The 24942-nt window shown below is 41.7% G+C and overlaps 2 protein-coding genes across 14 annotated transcripts in view; both read right to left on the reverse strand.

Annotated features, from left to right (window-relative positions):
* Positions 1-5938, reverse strand: part of NR2C2 (nuclear receptor subfamily 2 group C member 2) — a 46247-nt gene extending 40309 nt beyond the window's left edge. For 9 of the 12 annotated variants that reach the window (XR_008468730.1, XR_008468729.1, XR_008468728.1 and 6 more), the window contains exons 1-2: positions 5803-5938; positions 2580-2663 (exon numbers count right to left, since the gene is read on the reverse strand). Coding sequence is in view for 6 of the 12 variants with exons in the window: in XM_054216395.1 (XP_054072370.1) it covers positions 2580-2639 (60 nt within the window). In the remaining 6 variants the exon portion in view is untranslated. Of the gene's footprint in view, positions 1-1215; positions 1316-2579; positions 2664-5498; positions 5621-5802 lie in introns of those variants that run through there. The other 3 variants (XM_054216396.1, XM_054216398.1, XM_054216404.1) reach the window with 3 other exon arrangements.
* A 10021-nt stretch (positions 5939-15959) lies between these two features.
* Positions 15960-24942, reverse strand: part of FGD5 (FYVE, RhoGEF and PH domain containing 5) — a 102632-nt gene continuing 93649 nt past the window's right edge. Inside the window, exons 17-21 of one of the 2 annotated variants that reach the window (XM_054216115.1) lie at positions 24438-24540; positions 23644-23774; positions 21746-21874; positions 19483-19631; positions 15960-18696 (exon numbers count right to left, since the gene is read on the reverse strand). In XM_054216115.1, coding sequence (XP_054072090.1) covers positions 18660-18696; positions 19483-19631; positions 21746-21874; positions 23644-23774; positions 24438-24540 — 549 coding nt within the window. In that variant the 3' untranslated portion in view covers positions 15960-18659. The remainder of the gene's footprint in view (positions 18697-19482; positions 19632-21745; positions 21875-23643; positions 23775-24437; positions 24541-24942) is intronic. The other variant, XM_054216114.1, reaches the window with a different exon arrangement.

A 24942-nucleotide genomic window follows, 5' to 3' on the forward strand; every position in this document is an offset into this window, starting at 1 on the left:
AAAATGGAACTCTGTCACCCAATCTGTTCAGAAATACACAGTTGGAAAAATGCAACAAGCAACACTGCTATAAAGCAGAAGCAAGCAACAGCAGCAAAACCATTTGAAACCATTACAAGGACAATTTTACAAAGTCCTAAAAATAGAGTAAGTACAAAAATACATGAAATACTGGAGTGTGCTTAGTAACTTCTGTTATACGTTCACAGTTTCATGGAAAACAAACCTGATGAACTATTGCTCAAGAAAGAAAAACAACATATGGCCTACTTGCATGACAGTCTGATTTGGTGCTTGGCATCATAGTTCTCAACAAACCCATGCAATACATATGTGGCAATTGTGTTGAAAAAATTATGCAGATATGGCTAAATGTGCCAATATTTGCATTAAATTATCCTGTTTGTAACTTGTCTCTCATCACCACGGAGATGCTGGGAGGGCTGGAGCCCCTCTGCTGGGAGGACAGGCTGAGAGAGCTGGGGGGGTTCAGCCTGGAGAAGAGAAGGCTGCGGGGAGACCTTGGAGCCCCTTCCAGTCCCTAAAGGGGCTCCTGGGGAGGGACTCTGGATCAGAGAGAGGAGCCATGGGATGAGGGGGAATGGTTTTACACTGAAAGAGGGGAGATTTAGATGAGATCTGAGGCAGAAATTCTCTGCTGTGAGGGTGGTGAGCCCCTGGCCCAGGTTGCCCAGAGAAGCTGTGGCTGCCCCATCCCTGGAGGTGTTCAAGGCCAGGTTGGACGGGGCTTCCAACCCAAAGCATTCTATGATTCTATGATCATTCATAACTTAAGATTCAGTGCATGATTAATGCCTCTTTCTCTCCTTCCATTTCATTTTCATTGATGAAAAAGATGATATTCTGAAAAAGCCTCTCATTTTTTAAGGCCAGTGCCAAGTTTCATGCTACATTTTCTCTGAGAAGCAGTGAGTACAAACACAGAATTTTAGCATACTTCAAGAAAACCAGTGATGTATTTACCTGTATTAAAAACTGTATCTGACTGAACACACAAATAGCAGGCAGCCAGCCATTCATAAAGAAATGGTTCAACATTAACATGGTCATAGCATTAATTAATTCTTAATGAGACAATGCTGCTTATAACTGTTTTTCCATGAACAAAGTTTTCATGGTATTATGCAGTGGACAGGCATATAATTTAAGGAGGAGTTGAATACTGTAAAGAGATGAAGCCCTCTATTTACCCACCGGCCAGGAAGAAATCACAGAGCTTCATACACTCTTGAGATGGAGCGATCTCTCCAGTGGCAAGATACAACCATCACACTATGTTACCACGGTGCATTTCCTGCACGAGGAATTACAAACGTCACTTATTTTATGTGCCTTAGATGTGATTATAGCACTCAAATTCTACCAAAATAGTATAAGGTTTGCCAGTGTTTCCATTACAGGTTTTTATTTCCAAGTATGTTTAGAAGAGTTTTTAAAAAGCGCAGCTTGCCAAATTGATACCTGGTATAGCAAACCAGAGTGAAAACTCGCTCGTTGGTTTTCAGTGTGAAATTTTAGCATTTTTTGAAACTACTCCTTAGATGTTATTTCCAGGATACTCAGTAGGCCATTTTCCAAACTATTTAAAAAGAACGAAAGTTTTTTTAGAAAAAAATTGCTCTAAGTAGGGAATCTCTAATCCATTTCTGGAAACACAATGACAGGTATATTTCCTTAGCATACATAGAGCTTCTTCTTGAACTAAAAATATTTTTTAATATCCAGATGGAATCTTAGTTCTATAGGTCAAAAAAAATCCCAAACTAATGTCTGAAAAGTGGCCTTGTCTACAGAGGTTTCTTAGCCCACTTGCCCTTTCTTATTTATGAAATTTCTTAATTAAGTAATCATATGAAAACTCACAGTAAATTTGAAGAATATTAAACTACATAATTTTAAATAGACAAAAATTTAGTTTATTTTTTGACTGCAGTTTGCATACTGAAGGAGATAAATAGGTTATTTTCTATAGCCATGATCACACGCAGTTTCAGTGTTCATGAGCTGATTTAGCCATTTTAGCTGTTGAGCATACAAGCTTCAGTGAATACACATCAAGACAAGACATCACTTAATACCACTTTAAGTAGATTTTGTGCTCATTTTCATATATGTGTAGGCAAAAAATATGAAGCCTCATTTAAATTAATCACCCTACTGTAAATTCAATATAGTGCATAAGTAAAACAGGTAACATGGATTTACATGACAACTCATGAGATGAGCAGAAACCTTTCATGTCCAACCTAATGATCAAGTGACCAGAAATTTTATTGCATTAATTTTTGAAACAATCTATAACACAGCCAAGTTTCTCTGTAGTCCATGTTGAATTTCCTACTTGCATTCCCAATACGGCGGCCACTAGAACGAAGTACGGTAAACAAACCACATATTGGCTGCACTGGTTTCTTGTTTGTCCCCAAGTGTAAAGCAGAACTGTTCTATAAAGACTTTCTGTTCCATTTATGCTTAATTGTAAACAGCAAGGACTCCCTAATATGTTTTTCATTTCAAAAGCTCATATACCAACTGTTGTGATATCATCTGTCACTCACCTCAGCCACCTGCTGAGTCTCCACTACCTGCTGAGCCAGCACCTCCATATTGGTTGCCATGGTGAAACAAGATCATTAGAGAACCTGTTTGAAAAGATGCCAGCAACTTCCATCAGGCACAAAAGTTAGGTGTTTTCTTATTATTAAAGAAAGCTCTGATATGACTTTTCGAAAATTTACAATACTGTTGGACGTATCTGACAAATAAGAACATATGCCATGGATGCGTGTGCCCATATATACACACGTCTATGTACAGTACATGCATACTGGAACCATGCTGTTCAAAAAGCTGAGGCACATAGTTGATCTTTTACCTTAAAAAGCCTCCAATATATTCTTTTTTACTCTATTACTTAAGCTGCAAAGAAGAGATGTTGATTTCATAAATTAGAAAGGACTAATTTGAGCATCAACTGCTGATGCAGTTTGTGGAATTCACAGATCTCTGAGGTGCTTCCCCCAACTCAAGGGAAGAGAAACCTTACAGTTAAACTGCTTCTACATTCTGTGCTGAACAAGGAAACAGCAATCTAAGAAAGCTGTTTTGAGCACATTTTTATTGAGTCATTCCATCAAACTGCCATGTTCTTCCATATTCTTACAGTAATCTTGCACAAGGGAAAAACTGTCACATCTAAAATGTATTTCCTATTATCTAAACTATTTATTTTTTATTATAATCTAATGGTATTATCACTGAGGAGAAAATACTGCAGAATTGTTTTATCCTGTTGTGTCTGTACCTTCAACTTTACGCTCTTCAGGGGCTTAAAAAAAAACTAAAAAGAAAGAGATAATTGAATAGAAAATGGAAGAAACAAGGAAAAAAAGCACACTTCCAATATATTTTTAGTGATCATTATTAGAGCTGTGTTTCTCCAAGGATAAATTTATGAATCTGTGCATTCAGCTTTTAATGTGACTTGCTGATTACAGAGCCAGACTTCAGATTCTGACCCAGGTGTAGGTTACAAAAAGGCATTCCTGAATGCTGGCCCATTTGATGTTTTATTGAAAACCTTTTGTTAGTACTTGCACAGCAATCATTTAACATAAAATTAAAAAATACTAAACAATAGCAAAACATGTAACAGAAAAAAAAACGATGTCTGTCTCTAGTCAAATGCAACTTCTACAAAGCTAACATTGATGAAAATGTAAAAATTCATTAAGTTAAAAAAAAAATCACGTTGTGGCAAATTAAACCTGAAAATTGTTTTGTGTATATCAATGGAAAACTATTAGGAACAATGAATAATCAAAGTTGAGACATTCCCTATGGAAATCATATTTATGCTAGTTTCTCATACAGCCTGTCATTTTTATTCAAGTTTCAACTTGCGCAGCAATCTTATATGAACCACTTCGACCAGACCCATTTAATATCACAGCTTGTGGATGGCTTCTCAGTTGTTCAGTAATTCCTTTTCAGTGTTTTCTGTTATTCTGAATTCATTTTCTATGTTCAGCAAGGGAGATAACCATGTGATCATAACATGCTGTTTTCTCAGTGCTTTAAGATGAAGGAAGCCCTGAAGATGAGATATTTTGTTCATAAGAATACCTTTCTAAGGCCCAACGAAGCCTTTGCTAGGGGAAGATTCTGGCAGATTTGCTGTTAGTATTGTTCTCCACCAAGGTTTTTTGTACTTTAGACTTTCCCAAAACAGCAATAAGCTGAGGCTATCTGATCAAATCCAACTGGAAGCACAGAGACCACACACAGCCATGCCAAGTAAGCTTGTTAATGATGTTTACTCTGAGAACATGGCACAAGGCAACAGCAGCTTCCTAGCAAAAGCCTTGGTCAGCAGAGTTCGCAAGGATAAAAATCCCCCAAACCAACCAACAAAAAAGGTGGAACTTAGAAACTGCAAGGAGGCACCCAAGGCACCACGAAAATATTTCCGTGTAATCGTGTGTCAGCCAACTCGATAGCTGTAGATGCACTGCTGTCCAAAATATGGCATAAACCCATCGATCTCTCCCCACGTTGCAGCAGAATCTCAGAAGGCACACACTCCGTTTGAGATATTGTGGGGATATGGCCCTACGCGGACGGCACGGCAAAAGGCCGAATTCAAGCTTACTGAAATTTGTTCCTTTGTCTTAAGGAAACGGTTCCTCACACTGGATGCGTGACTCGGCTACGCCGAGCAGCAGGCCAGCAGGCTCCTTCTCAGCAGGAGCCTGGCGCAGGAGACGGGAAAGGCGGCGCTGGCCGATTCGGCTCTGCCGGGAACCTCTGTGGAGTTGTCCCCGCGACAGGCCGCCGGCAGGAAGCCCCGCAACCACCGACCCGGCCGAACACAAGGCGGTGCGGGCCCGGCGCGTCGCCGCCTCCTTCCCGCCGCCCGCCCCCATTGGCTGCGGGGCGCGAGCCCGCCGCCAAGCAGGACGCCCGCGCAGCCCGCCCCGCGCGCCACCAAACCACGCCCCTCCCAAACAATGACCTCATCGCGGACGCAGCGCTCCCGCACACGCCAGCGATTGGCGCAGGGACCCGCCTGTAAGGGCGGCGGCCCCGCCTCCCGAGTGCGAGGGAAAACACCCGAGGGACGCGACCAAGCACAAGATGGCGGCGCTGGCTGGCGGCCAAGTCCCAGGCGGGGCCGCCGCCGCCGCCATTAGACCCCCCTCCCCCTCCCCTCCGGTGTATCCTTGTGTCAGGCCGTGAGCGGCCCGGGCACGGCACCGGGGAAGCGGCCGGTAAGATGGCGGCGGTCTCAGCCCCGTATGCAAAGTACCCACCGCCCCCTCCCCTCCGCCCTCCCGGTGGCAAAGGTAAAAGGGTCGGGTTCAAGCCGCCGCCTCCGCCCGCTCAGACTCCATCTTCTCTCTCTGCGTCCGCGTCCCGAGCTCCTCATCGCCGCCACCGTCGCCCCTGCGACCCCCCAGACGGCAGACGGCTCTCACCGAGACCTCAGGCGGCCACGCTCCAGCCCGGCGGCTCCGCCACGGGGACTCCCGCACCGGATCGACCCAGCGCCTCGCAACGGTCCTCTCCCTCCCCGGCAGCCGTAGGCCAGCCGGCGACGCGGCCGGCTCCCACTTACCCGCACAACACCCGAGCCCCCTCCCCTTAAACCTAGCGTTACCCCTCCCCTTCGCCACTGGCGAAGCGGGGCCCCGGTGCCACCTCCCCGCGCCCCCTCCCTCTCCCCGGCCCCCGCGAAAGACACCCGACTGGGACGCCTCAATTTTAAAAAACGATCTTTACCTCAGGAATTGGCGCCAAACGTGCCCCGGCGGTGACCCTGACCTGGGCCCGGGCGGGCCGATGCGGGGCGGCTGGGCCCGGTGGCGGCTCTCCCTCCCCCCGTGGGGGCGGCAGGGGGTACCGGAGCGGGGGGGCCGGGCCTGTGTTACGGGGCCGCGTGGGGGGGGTGTTTTGTTTTGTGTGCCGTGCCCCTGTGAAAGGTCAGAGTTCGTGACCCCGCCCGCCGCCGCCCCAGCGCGTTTCCCCGCTTCCTCTTGCCAGCAGCGGGCCGGCCGCCGCCGCCTCCATCCCCCCGGCGGGGCGGGGCCGGGCGGCGGCGGGGGCGGGGGCTACCTGGGCCGCCCCGAGGCTCGGCGGGGGGGTGCGGGGCCGGCACGGCAGCCCGGGGCAGGTGGCGGAGCCCAGCCTTTGCCCGGGCTGCCCGACCCGGCCTCCCCCACCGGCGCCGAGGGGGCAGCCCGGGCGCGGGGACTGTTCCGCATCCCCGGGTAGGAGGGGCCGCTGCGTGCGCTGGGCGGTGCTGCCGCGACACCTGTGCCTGGGCCTCGTGTGGCCTGCGGGGCGGAGGTGGGCGCCGGCTCCCACAGGGACCTCCCGCAGCCTCCCCGGTTTCCTTTGGTTTGGCAGAGCCGGCGCGCTGCTGAGGGCTCTCCCGGCGGGGGGCGCGGCCGGCGCCGCCTCCAGGGCAGGCGTGAGCCGGGCTGGGCGCAGCCGGGCGGGGGAGGAGGTGCCCGCCTCAGGGCTCGTCCGGCGTTGGCGTGGGAGCCCGGCTCACCGCTATAGCTGTGTGCAGCCGTTTGTTACCCTACCCCTATCAAAATGGTCTTAATGGTCTTAGTAAGTTCCTTTTAAGTCTGGTAATTTGGTGGAAGCTAACTCAAGGAGCGGTCGGATAAACAGTAAAACTGGTCAATGTGAAGTGACAGTAACTCCTGAAAGGAAACGCATGGAAGAGGTAGCAGTTGAAGACAATATTCACTTGAGCAGGAGGTGCCGTTGTCTGAATAGTTAACTCACTCAGCACCCTGATTTATTTTTTTTTTGTTGGGGTGTTTTTTTGTGTTGTTTGTTTTGTTTGTTAGAACTGGCTATTTGGGGCAAGGATATAAAAAATTAAGAAGTGCGCTTATGAATTATAGCCTCACTGTCACAAAACTGGAGTGAATAATGTTAAAGCAGATGACGTACAGATGTGTTTGCAATATATGAATAAAAGAAAATCTTTCAAAAAATGTCTTGGGTGCTTGTTCCCTACTGTAATGTTAAATATATGGAGAATTTTCAAATTCTCAAAATCTGGATGTGCACATACCTTCAAAAGCAGATTTTATTATATTTTTTTACTTCATAAAACATGCTATTAAAGTGTAAGTACATTTTTGTAACACAGATAGCTTTAAGGATTTTCAAAATTTTTATAATAGCCTTACTGTAGAAGTAGGTCAGATGGTTAGGGTTGGATTGTGTTTCCCTTGTTGTAAATCAAGGATAATGACTTGTGGAACAGCATCGTTTCTAAATAGAGGATTTGGAAAAAAAGCCCACCTTTTTTAAAGTTAAATAAGCTAAGGTAATAAATTGCTGTTAGCCTGGCTTTAAACTGTGAGATGTGCATCTGTTGGATCATGATTGTAAGCAAATTTAAACTGAATCTTGAGTTTTGTCATGTATTTGCTATCAAATGTTTTCATTAGAATCTTAAACCAGTTTTTATCTTTTTAATTATTTTTTTTTTCACACCAGCTATATTCATGTTTAGGTAGGAAAGTATTTCAGTATTGTGGTCAGAGAATTCTCTGACAAGACCTAGTATCTCTTGCCAATGGGTATATTCAGTTGTGCTCTTGCACTCTTCAGTGATGGATTGTCACTTGCTGAATAAACCAGAGGAGAATCTCATCATGAATAAAGAAGCTTTTGATTTTTAGAGTTATCTTTATGAGCAGGAACATTGGAATATACAGAATGGGGAGGAAGGAGGCTAGGATGCTTTCAATTAAATTTATGCTTTATATAGAAATCTCTATAGTGATGATTATTTTGAGTTCCTCAGGGAAATAGTGTGTTATTTTTCCTTGATAGTAAAATATATTTTACATTCATTTGCTTCTGCTCACTAGCAAATTCTCTTGCCCACACATGTTAAAAGGGAGGTTCAGCATTTCTGTAGCTTTTGACTGTTAACCTGTTCCTTTCTAATTCTCTGATCTTTGGCTGTCAGTAATTGGAGTGGATTGAAATTTTGAACTTTTCCATTGATGCATAGAGGGAGCCAGGACTTTTCAAGGACTCCCAATAGCAACTTTCCTAGGTGTTTGTGTTTCGGCATTTGTTTGCTTTTCTGTAGTAGTTGTTCTATAATTGCTTACCAGATAAGTGATTTTCTCACAAGTCTTCTCAACCCTTCTCACTACTCTGTGTTTAGAAGTGTACAAGAGTGTGCTTGGGGGATGTGATATTTTCTTTTTTTTAATTGGCTTGGGCAAAGGTATGTAAGATATCATGACAAAGCTTTGTAAGTGGTCTCAGCGCATGAGATAATTTACCACTGTGATTAGAACTGATAAATTAGAGGGACAGACTCCATAGTGCAGCTTATTTACTGGTTTGCTCACCTCCATCTATTCTGTCTTACCGTCGTGTTGTAGCCTCTTTTGACATAGGTTGTCTTTCTTCTGGTTTTATGTATTGAAAATGAATGTGATTCTTCACCCTGGGGCTCACAGGCACAGCAGCAGTAACCTTGTAGGCCCTGTGCAGTTCTGCTGTGTGAGGGCCAGTCAGGTGGCCTAGCGAGAAGCATTGTTTCTCTTGCCTGTATGATTACCGCTATTATTTCTTCGCCTTTTAAAGTGTTCTGCCCCTAGTGTTGTGTTTAAGAATGTACCTCTGACTTGTCACTACATTTTTTTATATGAACAGAATTCTCATTAAAGTAAGTTTGAGATTGGTCTGAGGAAAGAATGGAAATCTGAACGTGTATATCTGAAGGCCCTACAAGTCCCGTCAAATATTCTTATGTAAACCTGGACAATTAAAGATCTGCAATGTCCTTTTACTATGTATTAATAATCTTTGATAGCTTAAGGGAAAACAAAAACACTTGCTTCCATAAACTGGTATTTTGGTTTCTGAAGGATATTCTTGATCATACAGTGTATATTGGCAACCAAACGTATGTGTACTTGTGAAAGGATTGCTGTGGCATAATGGAGTAGGAGAATGGAAAAGACCGTCAATCACTGGGAAGCCATGCCCATAAAGCAGGTTTTTGCTGATGATAATTTCCAAGCATGTTATTTCTTCACCCTTTTGGATATGTACCTGAGTCTACAGCCTGCTTCAGAAGGGCTCCCTCTTCTAGAGTTTTGTGAATTGTGAGCATTTTGCTATAGGAGGGTGTTGCACTGGCAGTTTCTCGCTTTGGAGCCTAAGTGATCTGGTGGTCAAAAGAAAGGGTGTTTTTGGCTGTTTAGATCATTGTGCTTTTGAGCATACACATTTTGCTTCTTTGTTAAAGCCTAAGGTCTGAGATACTTTGCGAAGTAGGGTATCACACTAGACCAGTGGTCTAGTCTGTTAAAGCAAAGTTCTGTATAGTTTTGAATGTTGCCAGTAATTCTGTATTATTTTGACTGTTGCTAATGACTGAGTTGGTTACTGAAACTGCTGGAAGGCAACATAAACAGAAACGCTTTAAAGGTGTATTCTTCCTCTATCTGAGTGGTACTGGAAATTAAGATGCAGTAATGAGAATTGTATGTCCTATTAAGCAAAGCCTGCAGATACTCTATTGAATGTTTTGCACAGTATTTTAAAAATAAATAAGATTGCTTAGTGTTATCTTGCAAAAATGTTCAAAGGTATACATTGATAATTGTGAGGATTCAGGGTGGGCAGAGTGTTTGTAAGTTAGAACTGTATGCTTTCATAGTATTATGATTTTATGGAAATAAAAATATTGGTATCTCATAACCTCTGAGTGTGCGATTTAGTCTGTTTGTTGTGTTTGAAAATAGTGAACAGACTCTGAGTTCTGTTGTGTAGTGTTGTACTAATATCTGTAACTACTTGAAATTTTGGAAATGTTAAATTTGCAGCACACAAGTAATTGGTTGTGGCAGTCACAGGTATTTTTGTTATTATTTTTTGGGATGCTGCTAGAAGTAGCTGACATAAACATACTGCCTGTGCTCTAGTGAGACAAACGACTTGCCTGTGGGCTCATTTAAAGTTAATTAACAGCTGAAAAACACTGTGACTCCAAAATTCTATGTGATACACCAAATAAAAGATAACAAAACAGTTACATATTCTTTACTGTCTCTTCTAGTTGCTGTCCATCTTCTTTCACTCCCTTTTCACAAATTCCTCTTGTTCCACTTACTGACGAGTCTCTGACTGACTAAAAGGAAGAATGGAAAATGCTAGAGTTGGAGATGAATTGCTGCTTTCCCCCTCTCTGCTCCTGCCTGGCAAGTTGAGGAAAGGTGTAGAGAACAGGAGGAGTTAGGTCTCCTTGTTCTTCCTTGTTTCTGCCACCAAGAGAAGGCCTTACAGCGGTTGTACCCTGAGCTCTGGTGCAGAGTGCAATCCTGCTTGCTGTGCAGCTCCACCATGCTCGATGAGGTTGGCAACAAAAAGTGCAGTGAAGAAAGCTGCGTCAAGATTGTGACAAATTTTGCTGTAGCTCTTCCAAGTAACTTCAGTGAAATATAGAAATAGACTGTATGCCCTTATTAATAAGCAATATTGTGATATATATTCTGAATAAAGAGCTGAAATTTGCTAAATTTGTATATACAGACTTCTAAAAAAGCATTAGTAAGAAGTACTTCTGCATGCCCTTTTTGGCTTTAGCTATGACTGAAGAGAAATAAAATCAACAGAAGATGCTGGAGGTGTAAAAGACCAAAGAGAACCAAGATACTTTACAAGTAAAGGTTAATAGCTACAGTGGCAGGAAAGAAAAGAATTAAATCTGCCTACCATAGAGTGGTGAGTTGACCTTGGACTGCAGCCAGATGCTGACCCAGGCACTCACTTCCCTCTCCTTAACAGGACAGGGGGAGAAAATAGGATGAAAAAGCTCGTAGGTCAAGATAAAGACACACAGATCACTTTCCAGTTACTGTTAGGGGCAAAACAGACTTGACTTGGGGAAAATAAATTTAAATAATTCCTAGTTAAGATTTGTATGGTGAAAAAGCTGAAAATGAAAACACCACCTTCCCTTGCCAGCCCTTTCTGCCAGGCTCAGTTTCACTCCTCCCCTTCTCCTGACTCAGCCTTCCCTTCCTGGGGGCATGGGGGTCCAGTTGGTACATACCAGCTCGTCTCTCCCTTCCTCCTCCTTACACTTCTCACCTGCTCCAGCATAGGCTCCTCTCCACAAGCCACAATTCCTGTCAGGAGCACGTATTCCAGTGTGGGCTCCTCTCCAAGCCGCAATTCCTGTCAGGAGCGCGTATTCCAGCGTGGGCTCCCTCCACAGGCTTCAATTCCTGTCAGGAGCACGTATTCCGTCGTGGTCTCCTCTCCACAAGCCACAATTCCTGTCAGGAGTGCGTATTCTGGCGTGGGCTCTTCTCCACAGACCTCAATTTCTGTCAGGAGTGCGTATTCCGGCATGGTCTCGTCTCCACAAGCCGCAATTACTGTCAGGAGCCTGTATTCTAGCGTGGGCTCCTCTCTATGGGTCTCAATTCCTGTCAGGAGTGCGTATTGCAGCGTGGGCTCCTCTCCATGGGCCGATTTCAGCCTGGTCTAGTGGGAGGTGTCCCTGCCCATGGCAGGGGGTTGGAACTAGATGATCTTTAAGGTCCCTTCCAACCCGAACCATTCTGTGATTGCTGTCAGGAGCGCATATTTTGGTGTGGACACCTCTCCACAAGTCGCAGCTCCTGTCAGGAGCGTGTGTTCCAGCGTGGGCTCCTTCCCACAGGCTGGTTCCTGTCAGGAGTGCATGCTCCAGCGTGGGCTCTTCTCCACAGGCCTCAATTCCTGTCAGGAGCGCATAATTTGGTGTGGACTCCTCTCCACAAGTCGCAGTTCCTGTCAGGAGTGTGTGCTCCAGCGTGGTCTCCTCTCCACAGGCCTCAATTCCTGTCAGGAGCGCGTATTCCGGTGTGGGCTCCTCTCCATTGGCCTCAATTCCTGTCAGGAGTGTGTACTGCAGCACGGGCTCCTCTCCATGGGCCAATTGCTGTCAGGAGCGCATAATTTGGTGTGGGCTCCTTTCCACAAGTCGCAATTCCTGTCAAGAGCATGTATTCCAGTGTGGGCTCTTCTCCGTAGGCCTCAGTTCCTGTCAGGAGCGCGTGCTCCAGCGTGGGCTCCTCTCCACAAGCTGCAATTCCTGTCAGGAGCACATGTTCTGGCATGGGCTCCTCTCCACAGGCCGGTTCCTGTCAAAAAGTATTCAACAGCTCCCAGCCATAGTTCAGAAAGGACTTCAGTGGCTGTCTTTTTCAAGCTCTTCTACTGATAAAAAGGACCTTTTAGCTCCTTTTTGTGGGACAGTTGCCTTGGAAGAAGGAATGCTCTGCAAAGCTGCCATACAAGAAGCGGAGGGTGGAGACCCCATGGAAGTTGCTCCTCGCCCAGGAGAACAGATGGAATTCACCACAGACCACAGGTTAGATGGGAGATGTGCACACTTAGAAGGAGGGAAGGATGCTTTAGATGTGGAAAGAGAACCATTGCAACGCAAAGGGGAGCTGTAAGAGTGCCTATGGCATAGGCCAAAGCCCTCTCTCTGGTCATGGTGTTGGCAGTTAAAGTACATAACAGACTTAGAGAGGGTCAGAAGTCAAGGCAGGCCAAGAACTACAAAATAAAAGCAGGATATAAGGTTATTCATGTGTGCTAAATGTTTGGGATCAACAGTATTGTAGAGCTCCGTTGATTATTTTTTTTAAGTTGTCATTTCAGGTGCTTAAAATTTTCATAGAATTTTCCTGAAACTTTTGAGGTAAATTCTAAGAGCAAAGCTCTAGCATGGAAGTTAGAGCATGCTCTAGCATGGAAGAATTCAAAAGTTGTTAAGTGACTGAGAAGGTTTTAATAGTATAAACTCTTTGGTCTTCTTAACGCCACATTCAATTTAAATCTCTCTTTTAAGATTTTTGAAGTACAAGGCCTTATGCCTTGTGTTCAGGTTTGCACATGGCTGGGCAGTGCTGAGGGAAGCTGGTGACCTCCATCCTGTGGGGGTTTCGTCCTCATTTCTCCACAGTTGTCCCTTAGCAAAAGTGAGCTTTTTGTCAGCTGTAGGCTTTGTTGACTGCAGAAAAATCTCACTTCAGCCTGTGTTCTGAATAGTTTTACTGGTTTATTTGGAAATGCAGTTATTTAGCTAATGACATGCTGTTTTATTCTGGAAAGAGTGATTCCTTGTGCTCACAATGCTCAGGTGGTGGTCAATATTAAAAAGTATTGCTTGTGCAGTGGGGACCGTTCCAGGGAGTAAAAGATGCAACCTAAAAAAAGTCTATGTATCTTATCTGCTATATGCTACTTGCTGTTATCTCCAGGATGTGCAAGGACAAAGATGCAATGCTGTCTGGGCACAATCAGTGGCATTTCCCTTTGAACTTCTGTCTAGTGAACCCGTGAGCATAAGTGCAGTCAGATGTAGTATAAAGTAATAGAGGACACACTGCCCACTGAGACAGTATGCAACAAGGGTGTTGAGAACACTAGAGAACACAATGACTTTCCTCCATCCTGAAATGCCATGTTTATAGTGCCACTGAAGTTGGTTATTCTCCAGGATCTTGAGTAGCAGTTGCTGTTTTCCAACATGTAATTGACATCAGAGCTCACCCAATCCCTTCGTCTTGTGTATCAAGCTGTTTGATGGCCCTCCTTTTGTTACTGAGGTCATTGCATAGCTGATACTGGGTGCACATTCAGACAGGTACATGGCCATAGTCTTTTTTATTTGATACCGGGTTATAGTGTTGCGGAAGTACAAGTGCAGTGACCTTTTTTTAAATTGAGTTTGTTGTCTAAAAATATTTCAAAGGAAGGCAATTATGTGGTAGAGCAAAGATTTATTTAATTCTAACGAGTGTGCACAGCAGATGAAAGATTTCTGAGGCAAAATATGCATTCATGACAATCCAAAATTGGATTAAGGTTTCCTTTAACATGGTTAAACACCTTTAGAATTACTTTTTCTTGCCGCTGTGGTGAAAAATGTATCATTGGGCACTGAAATGGTATGTTAGGAATCTGAACCAAGTGCATGAAAGCTGATGGATTTAGCAGACTCTGTATGGTTTGAGGTGGGGTTTGTTCGTGTGGGTTTTTTTTCTTTTCTGATTTACATAATCTTGTATTAACGACCGTATTTTTTTTTTTTTGAGAACTTGCTCAGCAGTGAAGTCCCACACTCACTGCAGTTCCTTTAGGCCTGCTGGCATGCTGCAGTTGATTTTGGACAGATCAGAAGAAAGCCAAAAAAATTCTAGAAGGCATGCAGGAATATGGAAAGTATCACGTACCTGACACCTCAATGTAGTCTGGGAAAGCAACTGGTTCAGATCCAGGCAAAGTCTAGTGGCTGTGTAGTCTAGCTGTACTTATTTTGTTGTTGTGCTCTCAGCTGCTCATGAGAATTGTATTTATGATTGTAGGAGATAAAACTTGTTGATCCAAGAAAACATTGATGTTTATCACGTAGTGGCTGTACTTTGAAGTGAAATTTTGCAGAGAATAAGCTAGAAAGAATTTTTTCATTTTATTTAATAAATATTGTATAGGGAAATTTCATTTTTATTCATTAATATTTGTAAAAAGCAGTTTTAAGAACAATATGCAACTGCTATACATTGAAGACTGTGAAAAGCAATAGCAGTGCAAAATCCTAGCACTGCCCCAAAATTCACCAAATGTGACTTCTCAATGTGACGTACTCAATTATTACTGTAGGACCTGACTGCTCTCTAAGAACTGTCAGTATGGATAGAAAGTAATTCCAGTTCCTGTGGTGCTTTCTTTAAGATTGTATTTGTCTGCTGGCAAGTGCTACAGTTAATAACATGGCACATAGTTTGTGAAATGAAAATACAGACAACTACTGGGCAGTTTAAACTGTCCTTCAGTTTCTTGTAACTTAGAGAAGCAAGGAAATGACGTAAAAATGTAGCACTACAAGTAAAAAGGTGAAAAAAATCTGAGAACGTTTATGTAAAATGTATTCCGTGCCTTTCTGAAGCATATAGATTGGAAACAAGCTGCAACACTTCTCTGGGGAAAAAAAGCTATTAAAATAATCAAACGAATGTAAACCCCTTGTCGTTTAGTAATAATAATATAAAGAAAGCATGGCAAGGAATGGCAATGCTGTTTCATGGGCACTTTAAAGGTTTCCTGGCATTTGTTGTTATTCTGTGGAAAAGGAAGACAGAGTATTTGTGAAACAGTTCTTCTAGGAAAGATCCATTTTAAAAAGATAAATTATTTTACTTGGGTCTCTCTGAAAGGGACTGTAAACCTGCCCTGGAGTGTAGAAACTTTCTTGTCAAAACGTGATCAAAAGTGGAGTCTCAGTGTGGATAACTGAAGGTTCTCACTGCTTTTAATACACAGAAGTTTGTATGTTATATTACCAAGTAATTTACGAAGTTAAACCAGTGTTTTAAGTGTAGCATGTAGGAGGTTCACAAAGTGACAAGGGAATACCTTGTCCCCTTGCTGAATATTGGCACCTTTTTTTTTACCTTCGCAAGCAGTGATATTCAACTGAACCTGGTTACAGCCAAAGTCATCTTTATTGCTTTTGTACCAAAGTAGCATGCAAACAGGAAAAGCCTGGTTGGTATTCATAGCTGCGTGTTTTTCACCAATCTTAAAAGCAACACAGAATCAGCTCAGGAAAGGTAGTAGTCCCAGGGCTAGATGAGCAGTGCTTGTGTAAATGGCATGTCTGAATACTCCCCAACTCTGAATGACTTGTACTTTTATTCGGAAAAATAATTTAATAACTGTTTAAAAAACATATTTTAACTAGCCATATACCATAAGATAGATCTAAATATTAGTTGCAGATAATTTTAATGCTTTTCAATAAGTAGCAAAATAAGCAGAAAAACACTGAAACAACAAATGAGATCAGCTTCCATCTGAGCTATTGACTGTGTAGCTAGTACATTGTGACCTACTATTGATTTTTTTGGAAACATTTGTGAACGTGTGGAACAAAATCTTTGTTTTCAAAAAGTAATACTAGCTACAGGTTAGGAAGAGTGAGCTGTTTGTAAGTGGCATATAGTAAACTGAGTATCTATATACCTCTATTCTAATATGTTAAAATTTTCTAAAAGGGGATTACTGGATTACCTCTGAAGTGAATCTGATTTCTGTCTGGTGTTTAGCTTTGCTCAAATTAGATTAACAGTTGGAGTGAAATCGTGAGGACATTTTCATTTTTTTGTCTTTCTTTGTGCTGCATTGAGACCATTTATACCTGTAACTGAAGCAGAAATGACTGGTAGGTGGGCTTTACAGGAGGTAAATGCAGTGTGGACTGAAACACTTCATGATAGCAATTAGGTCTAAATCCTGTTTCTACCAGAAGGCCTTCACTACCGTCTTCTGATTTGATGCTCTTCCTTAGTTTGTCAGAGAATTGGTTAATAGGTAAGTGTCTGTTAACAGGAACTGGAACTGCAAAGATGGAATTTAAGAAGGTAAAAATAATGTAAAGGAAAAGCCTGAAGAACTGCAGTTATGTTTTGCTCTTTTATTTTTCCACATTACTTAAAACAATGTTTAATAGCACTGTATCTTATTTTTTACAACAAAATATTTCCATGTATTCATTTCCTGCTTATAATTGAAAACTTCATACAACAGTCACTAAATGTCAGCACCTAAATCTTCATAATACTGTTGTTTTGTAGTGCAGTTTTGTTTTGTTTGGGACCACGGTTAGAGATCTTACTCTGTATTCAAGATTCTCTTATTTTTTTTTGTCAGTGCAAAATGTTTTTAAGGGGGGATAAACATTTACAGTGTATTGGTAGCAAGGGTATGATTCTAACATGAAACAAAGAGTTAACATTGGTGTTCATCCATTAACTAAAGAATACAAAAGTTTTATTCTTTCATACTTGGTTTCTGTTTGCACATGATAACCTATGCTTTTTGAAACTATCAGACTCAGGTATATTAAAAAAAAACCCAAAATAACTATATTTTTATATAGTGGTAGGTGTGTATTTGTTTTTTTAAGCTTGTTTTTCCAGGTGGTCAATTGAACTACCTTTATAATTTGGATACATTATTATAGATCTTTAAAAATATGGACAATTCTAAACAGTTTGTTAGGGTCAAAAAAACCCAGATATCCATTAAGCTTCTTGAAGAAAGGGAAAAATGAAAATAATAAAAATCTCCCCCCCCATTATATTTTAATGTAAGTAAATTCTTGAACATGGTATTTTTATACAAAGATATATTTTAATCATAAATGCCATTCTATTTCTCAGTCAAATATTATGACAAATATAGGACACGATACCATTTTATTGCAATGATTAGAACACCACTTCTCAACCTTCTTTATAAAAAACCCAACAAAACACTAAAAATGAAAAAAATACACCCACCCCGCCCCCTCAAATCCCCAAAACAACAAAAAACCCAAACCCCAAACTCCAGAGATCTATATCCTCAGCTGATGTAAAGCAGCACAGCATCTTTGAAGTCATACAGACACTTGGCTGCTGAGAATCCAGCCCTGGAGATGTAGTGCACAACAGCAGTCTGATGTAAGATACATTTAGCTACAGGAGTTCCAGAGCACTCCAGGAGAGCAGGTTCAGACAAGTGCATTTCAGCCCACCAGCATATTTCAAAAGGTGTGCTGGTTATATGGATTAAACTTTTGATGACATGTTTCATAACAAGAACAGCAGAAACAACAGGAGCTTTGAAAATAAAGATAGACTATTTAAATAGATGATAAAAATCTTAACACTACTAGGTAGACTAGTGTTAAATAAAAACTGTCTGTAGACTTACAATAAATTAAAAATAACCTTTGGGTTTGAGTCTGATGCAGTATTTAGGGAGAAGTGATATTATTCAATATCTGGATTTGTAGAGCTACTGGAGTGCATTTCAAAGTACTGCAGTGGTATGAAATTAAACCCTTTAAAATAAATTATACAGTGATCAGTGTAAAATTATAAATTGAGAGTAAGTAATTCTCCTGGATCATAGCCAGTGAAATGTTGGTAGACCAGGTAAATTGAATGTGGTGTTTGTTCATTTTGTGTGGAAGCAATTTAGCATATGTGGGGCATAATTTCATGCTGGCACTTGTTAATGGATGAGTAATAAATCAGGCCACAGAACTCCTTAGAAACACGAAAAAATGAATCTGTAGTTCAATAAAAATAATAAAGTGCTTTAAATGACCATTTTTTACTTACTACATTGTTTCTCATTTCATGGTAGACATCAAAACCAACCCAATGAAATATGATAGTGCTCTAGAGTAAGTAAAACTGAGCCTGTTACTTACTGCAGTCAGTTTTTCCATGTATCTTCTTGCCTTGATGTTAGACTTAGTTTACTGTGCGATCAGAGGAGGAGCTTACAGTATGGGTTGTACTTGCGCAGACATAAAGATCACCATGAATATTTTCTATTTTAAAGTTTCCATTTGCAAAAATGCGGATGTAAGATGAAGGAAGCAAAAAGAGCAATTTGGAAACAGTTCATATCCAGTGTATGTAGCCAGTTTGCCTGAAATACACTGTTCAGTTTTGTAAGATAGAAGAAGGTTGCTGGGAATGTATAGAAATCTGAGAATTTATTCCAAGTCCATTGAGTGATAGCTGCTATAGTATGGATGCTTCTTCCATGGCTTCAATCCACCTAAAAAGGGCAGGAAAGAAAAAGTGGTACATATAAAATTATATGTATTTTAAGAACATGTGTCTTTTAAGAAAAATAACTATTTTAAGAACGTAAAGCCTGAAAAGGACTGTATTTCCCATCCCAGCTGTAACAAGGAACTATAGTTTTGTGTTTAAAGCAGGGAACTGGGTACTAGGAGTCTTGCATTCTAGTACAACCTTTACAAGTAATTTATTGTAAAATCTCAAAGATAGTACAAGTGCTGTCTTAGAATAGGAAAGATGAAACCACTGAAGTGTGTTTAAAAGCAACAAAAACTCACATAAACATTCATTGCCTTCCCTGTGTGTCTTGAGTTGCTGGCATTTTTATTACTAATTTCACTACTGTTGTATTATGTGGAAGCAGTAGCACTAGAATGGGAAATCTAAACAATTATTTGTTGATGAGGAAACTAAGAGATGGATAAATAGAACACAAATCAGAGAAGTTTCTGTACAGTAATCACATTTGACAGACTTTTGGGCATGGCTCCTGAGACTCAGCCTCCTCTTTAGCTATACAAGGGAGCTAATTCTCCTTCCTGAAGGGACTGAAAAGCACCAGGTAGATTTTTAATGTCACCCAGGCCAGTCACATGCTATAGATTAATCGGCACTCTGAAAGTTACTTGTTTCCTCTGCTATGAAGGCATTCTGAAGCAAAGGAGAGGGAAAAGCCCTACATAAGCTTTTGGAACTGTGCACTGGCTTGTGTGGAAGTCTACGCTGCTATAGTAGTAGCTACGTGCTATAGCACACATACCTCTGTGCTGAATTGTTATCCTCTGCTCGGAAGCTATAAAAGAGAGTCTGCTTGTGGTAGAGATGGAAAACTGTATCCATACTTCCTTCCTCCTTTTCTGGGGCAATGGTGAAACCCAACAAAGGCAAGCTTTCCGTGGCAACTTTGTCCTGAAAGCAAACAAGAAGTGAACCAAAGCTTCGAGAGAAGGCTTGTAATGGTGAGGGCTCTTTCTGAAAATCAAATAATGATATAACTCCTCTCTGACAGGGCTGCAGAAGCAGTAATGTGAATCTTCTGCTGGAGTGGTGGCTCTTACCTAAACAGTATCAGTGCCTGTGTACTGCATAGGTTTATCTAGTCCTAGTCCTGAATTTGAACACCACCTCTGAAAGTCCAGTTCTTCATGATCATCCACATGGCCATGAAGGTCAAATCAGCCATTACTTTAGTGGCTACCTTTGGTCCAGGAGGCAAACTAGAGGTTACTGAGAGTATGGGACAGTACAGCAGCAGTTCTGAAAGCCTAAGCCCCGTTCCCAGTTATGTTTCTTTCAAGCATCTTTATTTGCTGAGTGCAAGTAACAGTCTTTTTGATACCTTGTCACTTCCTTTCATAGCACTGGCAACTTTTTTAGAAATCTGCACTGTCTCAAACAGCACACTTGCTTTCCAAAATGTTGTTTTGAAATTTCTGAGCTGGTAATGCAATTAATTGTTAAACTGCTTCCAAGAAACATCCATGAATTTTGCTTGCCAGATGCTGCTTTGTACAAGTTAAAGAAAACAAGAAGCCTTAATCGAATTGCAGTTTAGCTGTTACTGATAGCTGCAGTTTTGGTCACTGTATTTACGTAATGTTTTCTATATGTGTATGTTGCCTTTGCCTCTGCTTTTAGAAACTAATTTGAAAACTGTAATTAGCCTTCCATTGCTTTTCCCTATCGTTGAACCTGAAATCATCACTTTTAAGGTTACCAGAGGTGAGGTAAATGTATTGGATACAGAGTTTGATGCCAATGGTGAATTGCTGGCCAAATCATGAACTCTTTTGTGCCTCAGTCTCCTCATCTGTTTAAAGGGGATAATGTTGCTTCATGCAACAGTTACGGTGGTGATGAAAGCTTAAATAATTCAACATCCAGTTGTACACTTAGCTGGGCTTTAGACTAAACAGTAACGCAACCGGAGAGACTATATAAAACAACGTATGCCACTATGACCACCATCAACAGAGTGCTGAAGACGTCTTATTTAAGGCACAGAATGGTGCCTTGGACTAATCAGCCCAACTAAAGGCCTGGGACTAATCAGCCCAACATTCACCATTTCCCATAAGTGTCTGTGATTTCTTTTTGATTCTCCTATAGTAGTCTAATGAGATTTTTAATTGAACTTTTTGGGTTCCCTTTGAGGACCACAGACCTTGCAATCAATCTGAACTACAGTAAACTATTTGAAGTTTTTCTTGCAAAAGGTGAGCCATTCCCACCATGTCCTTGGCATAAATTGAGGTAAAGATGTTGCATCTTTCAGCTGCTGCTGGCACCTACTCCACCTTCTCATGAACTTGAATTTCATTCAAATGATTTTTTTATGCTTCTGCTTACGAAATCTGTGCGTTACAACCAAACTTTATATCACACTTACTTCAAATTTATTTGTATTGCAGCTATTCACAAAGAAGAAATTAAAATAAGAAAAGGGACTGGGAAGAGACAAAATACAAAAAAATGATCTAGTTGATACCCAGCCTTCTTGGCTGTAAGGAGGAGCTCACAGGCCCATACACAGGGCAGTATTCTCACCTCTGCAGACTACCTCCTGTCTTTCCCTGTTGGTACTAGTAGGACAATTAAGTCCTATTTATACTTGCAAAACTACAAGATTCTCCCCCTGACCAGAAATGGATCATAGCACCATCTATCTGCAAATATCTGTCAGTTACAAGTGCACCAGAGATGCCGAAGGACCTTGAAGTCTTTAGGTGTAAATATACAGACTAACGTTCACAGTGATTGACAGTTTATAAAAGCACAAATAGCAAGAAATCAAACAATGAAGGGCAGTTTGTGAAGAGGGATGCTGAGGTCCAGCTAGGGCTGTGGCTGGGCCCCTCAGCTAAGGACACCTCCCTGGGGACTTAGTCTGTTAGGACCAGTTCTTAGAAGGCACGTGGTTGTGAGAACTGCCATTTATACCGTTCACGTTTACTTGTGCTGCCTGTAGGGAGTAAAAAAGGGAATTCAGATAAGAAACTATTTCAAGTCAGATTGCACAGTACCTCATTTGCTATGTAGGTGTAGAGGACTTTGCCTTTGATAACAAACCAGCGTTTCTTCCAGTGTCTTTTGCCTCTCTTACATCTGCTGAGGTAACCACTGATGGTAGCTCCCTCTCCTGAGGCTGCCACCTGGAGCAGGGTAGGAGAAATCATGATTTTTAACAGCAAAGGCTCTTTTCCCTTCCTGATTATGCATGTTAACATCACACCAGACAACTAGGTCTATATCCATGAAACCATAAGTAGGCCATTAAAGATACCGAGACAGAAAAAATATAAGCATGGTATTTTGGTTCTTTTTAAGATTTCTGCTTCTTTATGGTTTCTGCTTGAAGATTTCTGGTTAAACTTAGTTCTCAGTAACTCTGATGGAAAATATGCAGTTGAGCTATTATTGAGGTCAGCTAGTTTACAGTTGTGTTCTGAGAAGCTGAACTTGACCCTTTTCCCAGGTCTTTTTCTTTTTTTTTTTTTATACATATATATATAAAAAGTATATGCTTCCAGAAGGGAATTACTGTCTTGTGGCTGAACACTTCTAAGATGTGGGTATATTTAGGACTTTGCAATGGTTTTATATCAATTTTTGTTAATCACTCGGCTATGACTTGGTTTCATTTGTGAATTAATATTTCTGAGAAGAGTTACCCCTCTCACAGAAGTATTTTGAGATCTAAGTACTTAATGTTCTTCATTCAAATCCAGATTTTGAGTAGATGGAACTATACACACAGACGCGCACAATGCAGTGTACGTTATTAGTTACAGCAGTAAACAGCAATAGTATTGGATTTAGAAACAAAGGACAGAGACTCAAACCCAGCTTTTGTAGCACTGACACAAGAGATGGAGCAGTTATACAGCAGTGTTTTGCAGCGGAACAGAAATGTTCCAGGACCTGGGTAAACAAGTTAGAAAAAGTTATGGAGCAATGCTATTGTGAGACAGTTCATATCAATAACGATGTGCTGCCTCCTTGTGGATAGAAAGGCAATGCTTTTTCCCTATCGGGGCTGAAATTTTGCATGCTGGTTCTTTCAGCATTCAATTTGTGTGTTTTTATTACGTGCTTGTATCTTTTGCTCAGTTTTACCTCAGTGCAAACAAACCTCAGGAAATTCCAGTGTCTCGACTTTACAATGAGTTCAGTAAGATGCTTGCACCCTATTCTCTTTAATACTGCTTATTTCAGTGAAATAGGAGTGAAATACTGCGCTTGAGTTCAGTGGGCAACTTAGCTACCTAGACTACATCAACATGATTGGCACCTTGTTCCTGGAAAGAAAACTAATACAGCTGGAGAAATCTTGCCCCATTGAAATTGGTGGGAATTTTATTGTTTTACATTGGTGGTATCAAAACTTGAACCATTTGATTTGAAATAGTTTGGTTTGAGGTGGAGGGAAAGTGCCTGATAAACGTGTATGCTCCTGAATTGATTGCCAAGGTCTAGAATCTGTTCCCTAAGTAAGTGGTATTTTATTTCTCTTGAAATCAAAGTAAGGTTTGAGAAGTAAGAGTCCTGTCAAAAAAGGAAAAAAGGTAACTTGTCAACAGTATGTCGTGCTCTGTTGATACTTGTCGTTGTCTGTGATCTGCCTTCTACTATCTAATACCTGAAGTTGTCTTAGTTTTCTAAAGACTTCACAGGCTGATGAGAAAAGTACACTGCTCTAATTGAGTTTCTCAGTGGGCTCAAGAAGCTTCTGTGGTATCTCCAGAGCTCAGCGTATTTTTTATTTTAAACACTACTGTGAAAAACAGAAAAATAATTGCATGATGAAAGTAGGGCATAGGCTGAGCCCACTGCACATAGAATAAATTATAAACATAGCTGCTGAAGTATGAGCACACGGTTCTCTACGGCTCCTTGCCTTTCTCAGGCAGCTTGGTCCTACCTCCGTAAGAGCTGACGGGATTTTCTTCTGTTTCTTAAAAGATGAATAATGAATATTGTGGAAGACAGAGGAGAAGGCACTGCTTGAACACCTGGATGAAGTTGGAGGGAAGCTCACACTTAGTGGCCGCTCTGCAGGGTTGAGAAAATTCAGAAAGGGGAGGGGGAAATGGATGAATCAGTATATATCAGACTAGAAGTAAGAGACACACAATACACTAATGCAAATGACTAAGGAAAATGCAATGCCTCCTCCATAGACAGTTTTCATTTTAGCTTTTCTTTCAAATCACCCTTTTAAATCTGATTATTTAAATCTGATTCCAGAGTTTGACCACCATCTGGGTAAAGAAATGTTTCCTATTGTCAAGTCTGACCCTCTCTAATGAAGCTTTTAACCATTCCCACATGACCTGTCCCTGGATCCCAGGGAGAAGAGCTCAGCACCTTCCTCTCCATGTCCCCTCCTGCAGAGCACGATGATGCAGAGCGTGACGAGGTTGCCCCTCAGCCTTCTTCTCTCCAAACTAGACAAACCCAGAGTCCTCAGCTGCTCCTCACAGGACATAGTTTTTATCGTTACTCTGGTTTATCAGAAGGCCAGGGGAGCCCTCAGAGAACCTGGTTTGCTGAAACAGTTTTAGCTGCCATACAGCCTGGCACTCCTGGGACCTCAATACACACGCCTCATGCTTGAAATGAGAAAAGACAACATGGCAGGCAGATCCTAAAGCCTCCCCATTATACAGGCAGGAAATGGGTTTGTCAGTTTTGCCAAGAATGAAGGAACCTTACCTCTTTTCTTAAGTTCCACATAGCAGCTATCACAGACTTTGGCTGCTTGATCTTTGAGGTACTTCATAGGGTACTTGTTTCTTGAACAATTTCGACATACAATCTGCTCCAGCAAGGAGAGATGCACATAAATATAATTAAAATTTTTGTATTTGTACATACAAAACAAATGAGCTGGTTGGAAGAGGAAGACAGATAGCAGACCAGATATGACACTCTCCTAAAACCGTGGCAGTCAGGGTAAGTCTGCTGGCTGAAATGTGATTGCTGTACATCTACACTGATGTAAGCCAAGCAGAACTGATCACTTTATTTGGTTGCACACCATTGCTGTGCCCATATCCCCAGGAACTTATACCTTCCCTACTCACAGAAGGACCACTTTAATATTACTTCTGTTTTCATAGCTTTGTTAGTAACATTGTTTTCTTAAGCAAGCTTGCATGTTCCCCCTATCCCTGTGTAGGTACAGACTGCTTTTCTCTGTGGAATTAGAAGAAGATTG

The sequence above is a fragment of the Rissa tridactyla genome, chromosome 10 (genome assembly GCF_028500815.1).
Source record: "Rissa tridactyla isolate bRisTri1 chromosome 10, bRisTri1.patW.cur.20221130, whole genome shotgun sequence".
Lineage (NCBI taxonomy): Eukaryota > Metazoa > Chordata > Aves > Charadriiformes > Laridae > Rissa > Rissa tridactyla.